The sequence below is a fragment of the Hippopotamus amphibius genome, chromosome 2, assembly GCF_030028045.1.
Source record: "Hippopotamus amphibius kiboko isolate mHipAmp2 chromosome 2, mHipAmp2.hap2, whole genome shotgun sequence".
Classification (NCBI taxonomy): domain Eukaryota; kingdom Metazoa; phylum Chordata; class Mammalia; order Artiodactyla; family Hippopotamidae; genus Hippopotamus; species Hippopotamus amphibius.
In genome coordinates this window covers 173,754,720-173,764,538 of record NC_080187.1, presented here as the reverse complement: position 1 = coordinate 173,764,538, position 9,819 = coordinate 173,754,720, and the positions used below count along the sequence as shown (strand labels likewise).

The 9,819-nt window shown below is 40.6% G+C and overlaps 2 gene segments (V, D, J or C); both read left to right on the top strand.

Moving 5' to 3' along the window:
- Positions 1 to 1,080: 1,080 nt before the first annotated feature.
- Positions 1,081 to 4,008, top strand: LOC130844887 (T cell receptor alpha variable 16-like; the record flags this gene model as incomplete). The annotated part of the segment is given in 3 exon segments: positions 1,081 to 1,192; positions 1,304 to 1,590; positions 3,979 to 4,008. Coding segments are annotated over 3 exon segments (429 nt in total), but the record flags the coding sequence as incomplete, so codon positions are not given.
- Positions 4,009 to 8,448: 4,440 nt separating this feature from the next.
- On the top strand, positions 8,449 to 9,025 carry LOC130844600 (T cell receptor alpha variable 17-like). The segment is given in 2 exon segments: positions 8,449 to 8,500; positions 8,682 to 9,025. Coding segments are annotated over 2 exon segments (396 nt in total).
- Positions 9,026 to 9,819: the final 794 nt, after the last annotated feature.

Below are 9,819 nucleotides of genomic sequence, written 5' to 3'. Positions count from 1 at the left end.
GTTACTATATTCTCAGCTATTTGGGAGTGAAAGGAAAATCTTTCTCAAAAGAACTAGCTTCCTTCTTAGAGGTCCACTGATCTCTGCATGCCAAGCTTTCTGCACAACCTTTAGTGTTCTGCTTTTCATCCTGGAGGTCCCTGCTACTGACCCCAGATTTATATATGAGCCTCAATGGGATACTTCACTCAAGGTCAGTTGGCACAGCATGGAGGCTTCCACAGAAGTTCCTCAGCTAAACGTAGGGCAGCAGGGACATATTTAATCTACCATCTTTCTAGAATTGCCTTCTTCTTAGGTCTAATGATTGCTACCTTGCTTATGGACTATTTAAAAAAAACAACCCTGTAGAGCTAGAATTCTAAGGGGCCATTCCTGGTGTGGGGAAGGTCAGAATCAATGATGATGCATGGAAAATAAGTTGATATGGGAATGTTTAAACATTTCATTAGCATTCCTGGACAGAAGCTTAAGTTTCTGTGAAGTCTGATCTATCAATATTTTCCCTTATTCTTTCTGACTCTCATGCTTAGGAAATTCACGACCAACCTAAATTTACAAAAATAGAGCTTTTATTTTATTTAAAAGTATTAATTGTCTCTATTTAGAATTTATTTCATAACAGATGTTGAGGGAGGCATCCAAGTTTAGTTGTTAATCTGTAGATGACTCTCCATTCATGAAGACATATTTTATTGAATGTCCCATCTTTTCCCTTTTTTTTAATAACCAAGTTTCCATAAGTAATTTGCGTGTTTGTATTTTCTATTATGTTCCATTGATATCTATATCTAGACCTTTCTAGTAGGTCCAGAAAAGTCATGAAGACCTTTCATGCTTCTTCACTTTATACAGCATTGCACTTTGTTTCAGTAACTGTGGAGGAAATCCTTCTCCATTCTGTTTCAGACCTGAAGACTTCTTGAGGCCCGAGATTATCTGCAGTATCATATTTGGCCTCTAGAGGAAGATGCTACACCACTTGAACTTGACAGAAAGCCAGAAAGCAGCCAGCCTTTTGAGGAAGAGCTTGTACTTTGCATGCCCTGTATACTCATTCACTGCTCTGTCAGGGTGAACATGTGGCTGAGCTGCTTCCTGGAAAAGCCTGCAGAAAAGAGCCTCCTGTTTCCTCACAGCTCAGACATGAAGCCCACCCTCATCTCAGTGCTGGTGATGATATTCACACTCCGTGAGTAAAGTCTCTTTTTAATCTTTCTGTGGTCTTCTAATTTAGAATAAGATAAATGAAATATTCTCTTCTGTCTGCAAGACAATCCTTGATCCAGAATTGGTGTTACAGGAGGAGCAGGAGCCCAGACAGTGACTCAGCCTGAGGACCACATCTCTGTCTTTGAAGGGTCCCCAGTGCAGGTGAAGTGCAATTACTCGACTACTTGGAGTCCTGTGCTCTTCTGGTATGTCCAGTACCCCAAACAACACCTCCAGTTACTTCTGAAACACACCTCAAGAGAGAGCATCCGAGGTTTCACAGCTGACCTCAACCAGGGTGAGGCATCCTTCCATCTGAAAAAACGATCAGCTCAAGAGAAAGACTCAGCAGTGTATTACTGTGCTTTGAGTGACACAGTGACTGGTTTTACAAAGGAAGCAGAGCACAAACCCCTTAGGAGTTACAGAAAGTAGTTCTGAGTTCCCTGTTTGGCCACAGTGGGGCATTCTCTCTCTCTAGATGACACTTAGTTTACCTCTCAGATAGAGAGCTGTTATCAGTTGTCAGTTAGCTATAGATTAACCTCCAAAATTTGTTCAAGGAAATTCTCATTACCTACTCTGTATAAACTAATTTTTAAAATAGTATGTGCATTTCATTTATTATATACATTAATACCTAGAAAAAAAACATACTTTTGCAATAAAACTATGTAACAGCATAAAAATTCTTTTCTTGGCCCAGAGAGTCTCTGCAGGTTTAAGTGGTACAGTCCGTTCTCTCCACTTCCTCTGCCACACCATCCACCCCCACGTGTGTTCATCACCACCTACTGAAGCACAGTTCCTTAAACGTAGGAGGCTGTTTCCTGACATGTGATTGCTGATCTTTCTGCAGCTAATGTCTTTCTTCCCATGCACTTCATGGACTCATACTCTCCAAATCAGGTGCAATCAGGAGAAAATTCACAACAGTTTAAACAAGGAAAGTATAATATAAAGAATTATTAACTAATAACAGAACATTATTTACTAATGAGTAAAAAGAACTCTAAGGACCATAAGAATAGCATATGTAGGAAGACCTGTTATCTCTAGGACTAAACCAGAATTCTGAGGAAAGAAACACATTATAATATGTACCCCTTTCTCCTACAAAGGCTATGACTCAGGCTTTATTGGGGAGAGTGTGGCTGTACCTTCTGGATGGGGAAGTTTGCTGAGGTGCCAGAGAACACCTCCCAGGGTTCCAGCACAATTTATAGGAAGCTGGCAAAGGAGTGCTGCTGCACTTACTTGGGTGCTTGTGACACTTGTGGAGAAACCACCTGGGGGGCTGTCACTGAACGTTGCTGGAGGTGAGCATCACTGGTTTCCCACAGCATGGCCAAAATGGCAGGAACAAGAAGTGTGGAACACAAGCCAGGATATGGATGAGAATCTGCTTCTTCCTGCAGTGTCCTTCTCATTCCCTCGACTGACATCGTGCCAGCTGGCAAAGGAGAAATGCTTACAAGGTCCATGTCCAGAGTCGCCCTCTGAATCCATGAAGGGTGGATTTGTAATTAAAAGACAATAAATTGATAACTGTCACACCCCATCCTCCTGGGTATTGATCTTTCTTGCACATCCAGCCACACACATTTGAACTTCCCAACATCAGTGAAATGACTCTATGTTTCCATCCAACAAGCTAAAGCCGTCCTTTGAAAAAGTGAAGAAGTTCTCATCTTTTCCCCCAAATGAGGAGACCTATAGTCCCAACGGTCACTACGGATCACTGACTGTATTAATTACTTCTAGAATTCAGAAAAATCCCACTTAAAATGCTGCTATACGTGAACAAGTGGGGTTTATCCCTGGCATGCAAGGATTCTTCAATATATGCAAATCAATCAATGTAATACACCATATTAACAAACTGAAGGGTAAAAACCACATGAGCATCTCAATAGATGCAGAAAAAGCTTTTGACAAAATTCAACACCCATTTATGATAAAAGCTCTCCAGAAGGTGGGCATAGAGGGAAACTACCTCAACATGATAAAAGCCATATATGACAAACCCACAGCAAACATGCTTCTCAATGGTGAAAAACTGAAAGCATTTCCTCTAAGATCTGGAACAAGACAAGGATATCCACCCTCTCCTCTACTATTCAACATAGTTTTGGAAGTCCCTGCCACAGCAATCAGAGAAGAAAAAGAAATAAAAGGAATCCAAATTGGAAAAGAAGAAGTAAAACTGTCACTGTTCGCAGATGACATGATACTATACATAGAAAATCCTAAAGAGGCCACCTGAAAACTACTAGAGCTAATCAATGAATTTGGTAAAGTTGCTGGATACAAAACTAACATACAGAAATCTCTTGCATTTCGATACACTAACAATGAAAGATCAGAAAGAGAAATTAAGGAAACAATCCCATCCACCATTGCAACAAAAAGAATAAAAAACATAGGAATAAACCTAACTAAGGCGGTAAAAGACCTGTACTCAGAAAAGTATAAGACACTTATGAAAGAAATCAAAGATGACACAAACAGATGGAGAGCTATACCATGTTCTTGGACAGGAAAAATCAACATTCTGAAAATGACTATACTAACCAAAGCAATCTACAATTTCAATGCAATCCCTCTCAAATAACCAATGGCATTTTTAACAGAGCTGTAACAAAAAATCCTAAAATTTATATGGAGACACAAAAGGCCCCAAATAGCCAAAGCAAAATCTTGAAGGAAAAAATGGAGCTGGAGGAATCAGACTCCCTGACTTCAGACTATACTACAAAGCTACAGCAATCAAGACAATATGGTACTGGCACAAAAATAGAAACATAGATCAATGGAACAGGATAGAAAGCTCAGAGATAAACTGTGGTCAAGTGGGGTTGACCATAGTTAATCTATGACAAAGGAGGCAAGGATATACAATGGAGAAAAGACAGCCTCTTCAATGAGTGGTGTAGGGAAAACTGGACAGCTACATGTAAAAGAATGAAATTAGAACACTCATTAACACCACACACAAAAATAAACTCAAAATGGATTAAAGACCTAAATGGAAGGCCAGACACTATAAAACTCTTAGAAGAAAACATAGGAAGAACACTCTTGGACATAGATCACAGCAAGATCTTTTTTGATCCACCCCCTAGAGTAATGGAAATGAAAACAAAAATAAATAAGTGGGACCTAATGAAACTTCAAAGCTTCTGCACAGCAAAGGAAACTATAAGCAAGTTGAAAAGGCAACCTTCCGAATGGGAGAAAATATTTGCAAATGTATCAACAGACAAAGGATTAATCTCCAAAATATGTAAACAGCTCATGCAGCTCAACATCAAAAGAAAAAACAACCCAATCAAAAAATGGGCAGAAGACCTAAATAGGCATTTCTTCAAAGAAGATCATGGATGGACAAGAGGCACATGAAAAGCTGCTCAACGCCACTAATTATTAGAGAAATTCAAATCAAAACTACAATGAGGTATCACTTCACACTGGTTGGAATGGGCATCATCAGAAAATCTACAAACAGCAAATGCTAGAGAGGGTGTGGAGAAAAGGCAACCCTCTTGCACTGTTGGTGGGAATGTAAATTGATACAGCTACTATGGAGAACAGCATGGAGGTTCCTTGCAAAACTAAAAATAGAGTTACCATATGACCCAGCAATCCCACTCCTGGATATATACCCAGAGAACACCATAATTCAAAAAGACACATGCACTCCAATGTTCATTGCAGCACTATTTACAATAGCCAGAACATGGAAGCAACCTAAATGTCCATCAACAGATGAATGGATAAAGAAGATATGGTACATATATACAATGGAATATTACTCAGCTGTAAAAAGGAAATTGGGTCATTTGTAGAGACGTGGGTGGACCTAGAAACTGTCATAAGGAATGAAGTGAGTCAGAGAGAAAAACAAATATCATATATGAACACATATATATGCAGAATACAAAAAATGGTGCAAATCAACTGGTTTTCAAGGCAGAAATAGAGACACAGATGTAGAAAACAAACATATGGACACAAAGTGGGGAAAGTGGGGCTGGGGGAGTTGTGGAGGAATGAATTGGGAGATTGGGATTGCCATATATACACTACTAATAAGAAATAAAAATATCAAATTGTACACTTTAAATATATGCAGTTTATTGTATGTCAATTGTATCTCAATAAAATTTCTTAAAGAAAAAAAATCAATATGCAAAAAACATGCTGTTATACATAGACTAAATTGTAAAGTTAATCTCTGACAATTTCTATATAAAATAATTATGGTGAGGAGAAAGAAGAAGAAAATGGCAATGTATACAAAGGAACACACACATATAAAGAGCAAAAAGAAAATATAGACGACTACACTCTTTGATTCCTGATTTGGTCATGATACTGCAATTGACATAAACAGCTTCTTTCTTTTATTACACATTTTATATTTTCCCTGCTCTCAACCATAACCTCAGTGAATTTGGTTACTTACCTACAAGTGTGACCCCGATCGTCAAAGATCTGTGTACTCAAAAATCTTCTCTTTTTATTGGATGTTTAATTTAACATTAACCTTTGGTATTGGGCATCAAGTGCCAAGAGGCTCTACTAGGAGGACTTCTGGGTTCCAGACATAGTCCTCTTTATATCTGTTATGTAGCAGCAACCCAATTTCTCCTTGGTAATTGGTATCAATCACTCCAGTGAGTAGAATAACCTCATTTTCTATTCATTGGTTATGAGAGATATGTAGCCCAAATGGCCACATGGCAGTCTTATCTTCCAATTCAGTGAAACTATTGTTGTGTCCCCTGCTGAAAGCATTCTTCCTTTTAGAGAATAAGACCTCCAAACCAATACAGCCCACAGTTACAAACATTGGGAGCAAAAATACTGAGAGTGGGTTATTGATAATAATAGGGAGAGGATCCACTCCCAGAGCCACTTCCTTGAGGCCTGGACTCATGCCTTCTGGCTATGGGGGAGAAAACACCATATAATAGTCTCTGCTGTAAAGCATATGCTGCATCTTATAAGACAGAATCCCATCTTTTCAGTGAGTTGACTTCCAGCTGGTGCTATAATGGACTCAATAAGCCATTCTATACTTCAACAGGCCAGCCACTTCTGGGTGATGGGGTATGTGGTAAAATAAATAATTCCATGGGCATGGGCCCACTGCTGTAATCTTTTGCTGTGAACATAGTTTCTTCCTCAGAAGAAATGCTGTGGGCAAAACCTTGATGAAGTTGGGCATTCTGTGAGTTTGTAAGGATGCTGCTGGCAGAGTACAATAAACAAGGAAGACAAATCCATATGTAGGTACATGTGTCTACTCCAGAGGGAACAAATCTCAGCCTTCTCCATCATGGAAGATGCCTGATGCAATCAACCTGTCATCAGGTATCTGGGCAGTCCCTCTGGGGAATGACACCATATCAGGGGCTCAGCGTTAGTCTCTGGTTGACAGATCAGGCACTGAGAATAGCATTAGCTAGGTCAAACTTGGTAAGGGGAAATCAATGTTTTTGAGCTCATGCATAACTTCCATTCCTGCTAGCAAGACCACTTTGTTCACGGGATCATTGACTAAGCATCAGGTTGGCTGGGGAAAGATGTTGACATGTCCATTGTGTGCATCATTTTGTCCATTATTAAGAGCTTCCACTGTAGTCATTTTCCCTTGGTTGGTATCCACAGAGAGCATAGTTATCCTGATAGTCAGTGCCCATTCTGAGAGGTCCATCCAGATACCTCTTTCCTAGATTTCCTCATCACTAGTCTTCCAAGTCTCTTCCATCTGAGTCTCTTACCATCATTAGCAGCTGCCCCCAAATCACTGTACATCAGTATTTCTGACCATCCCTCACTCTAGGTAACATGGATAACCAAAATGTACCACCTGATGATTTGGAGGGGTTGTCCTTCACCTTCATCCTTCAGATTGCTAGTTTCCTCTGGTACCTATATAATGTGCGAATCCATATGAAAAATAGGCTTGATTTTCTTCTTCCTCAGTTAACTGATTATAAAGAACTCCCCAGGAGCTTATAGGCATGGTTAAGGCAGAGTAGACAAAACAAGAAAAGTTTATGTCAAAGGAATCTGAGTCACTTATTCAGATCAGCTTACCTGGACCCTCTGGGGCTGCCTGAGCCTAGTCTCTTATATACTGTTTCCACTTGATATAGTTGCTGCTGGGCATGACCAGCACTGGGGTGTGTAGGTTGGACAACACTTGGTTCATGATGGAAGTTCAGGCTGCATGGTCACTTGTTTTTCCGAAGTTAGATATTCAGACTTTGCCAAGGTCCATTAGCAAGTCAGAAGTTGTTTCTCAAAAGGAGAGTCATTACTTAAAGAAAAGGATGTATATTTCCCCCCACCCCCCACTACTAGAGGACTATGCTGCGATTCTCCTGTTAGTGGTTCCCATCTCTCCATCCTAGTTGCCATGGAAACTCCATGGCATCATTTTTGGATCTGCTGGATCATAAGACCAAAACAATGACGCAGACAGCACTGAGATGTTCCTTCCTCTGCAATTTTTGGGAATAGTTTGAGAAGGATCAGTATTAACTCTTCCTTAAATGTTCGATAGACTACTTAAAAGCTTTTGAGTCCAGTTCTCTGACCCTGTTGGAGATTCTGAGGCAAACCCAATATTAACTTATTCCTTTTGTACTTAATTCAGCCAGAGTCAGTTTCTGTTACTCAATAAGAACTCTGACTTATATGCAGTCACATCCAGCATTAGGCAAATTAGAAAAAAAAAGAAAGCTCATAAATAAAATATCAGAAGTGATTGTAAGAAACCTAGCAGTGTGCCTCAGAGGTATTCTGTAAACACTGGGCACCAACGTTCTTTCTTAATTGAGTTTTTATGTGAATTAAACTGTATCTGTTCTTACTCTAGGCTGGAACTGGAGTTCAATAAAGGCAGAGACTAGAATAGCTGTGTAACTTCTTCTGAGTCAGCTCTAACATACTTCGTTTTCCACAGCTGGCTCTGTTAGCAGATGATGCTGCCACCACACGATGGCAGTGCCTCTCCCTCCTCAGACTCAGGGTTTGAAATCCACATGTTTGCATTGAAAGCAAAGGATTGAGCTTCCTCTGATTGGCTGGGTAAGAAACCTGAGACTCTCTCTGGGATCCAGAGGGACTAGAGAAATATACTCAGAAAAAAGAGCTAGACTGAGGAACCTGGCTTCATTCCAGACTCCAGCGCTGAGTCTTCTGTGATCCCAACAAGGAAGAATGGAGAAACTCCTGGCCGTGTCTTTGGTGATTCTGTGGCTTCAACTGACCAGTGAGTTGGGGGTCTTGGTGATGGGAAGAGGGTGACCAAGTTTCAGAGCCCACAAGACAGAGGGGCAAAATCTTCTTGCTAATTGGGAAATGTACCCCCAAATTATGTAAGGAAATGCAAACACTGGAGAGTGAAAGTGCAGTGACTGACTCCTGGCCTCTGGCCTTGTGTTTCTGCCTAGGAGTGAATAGCCAACAAGAAGAACAGAATCTTCAGGCCCTAAGCATCCAGGAGGGTGAAAATGCCACCATGAACTGCAGTTATAAAACTGCTATAACTGTCTTACACTGGTACAGACAGGATTCAAGGAGAGGCTTTGTCCATCTGATTTTAATAGGTTCAAATAAGAAAGAGGAACGTAGTGGAAGACTACGAGTCACGCTGGACAACTCCATCAAAAGCAGTTCCTTGTCCATCATGGCTTCCCAGGCTGCAGACACTGCTACTTACCTCTGTGCTACTGATACACAGTGCTCACCAGGCATCTGCAGCCCCAACACAAACCCTGCCAGAGCTGCCTCTTAGAAGCCGCAACAGTGTGTAGAGTTGGTGGTTATGTCTTCCCACAAAGGAGAGTCTACAAACAGCTGGCACCACGAAAGGGAGGCCCTCTCAAATTCCTGATATTTCTGGCAGCATGTTAGACTAGGGTAAAGGGCATGGAATTTAGAACGGGAAACTGAAATGCCAGGTTCAGCTCAGCCCATCCAGGCTCTGTGTCCTTAGGCACATTATCAGTGTAGGAGCCTTCACTTTCCTCACTTTAAACAAAGGATTTGGACAGATGAGCTTAAAGAACACTTCAAGCTCTAATTTTACCAGGTCCCTTGTGAAGGATGAGGAAGGACTTCTCAGTATGAGACAGTCTCATCTGTTACATGTGCAGCCCCCTCAAGACGTAGGTGGGGCTTTGAGATGCATGAGATGATTTCTGCATTTCTCCAGGTCTTGTACAGGAAACAGTAGATTCATCAGACACTAGAGTTAAAAGGATCTTAGGAATCTTTCAAGCAAACTTTTCAATTTAAAGGTGAAAAGTGAAAACGTTGTGTAGTAATAGACACAAAGATGTGAATCTCTGGAGTGGTAGACACAAAGATCGGAATCAGATTCAGCCAGTTACCAGCTGTGCGATTCCCAAGCTTCAATTTCTCCAGTAAAGAGGTGGGAATTGATCAGAAAGTCATAATTTTTCCTCATACAAGTGAAAGATGTATATTCTCTGCTACCAGGCCCTAAAATGTTGTTTTTTGAAAGTGGATACTTCTATTATCAAATATATAACCATTTTCCACCCATTTTATTTTTGCTCCTGCTGA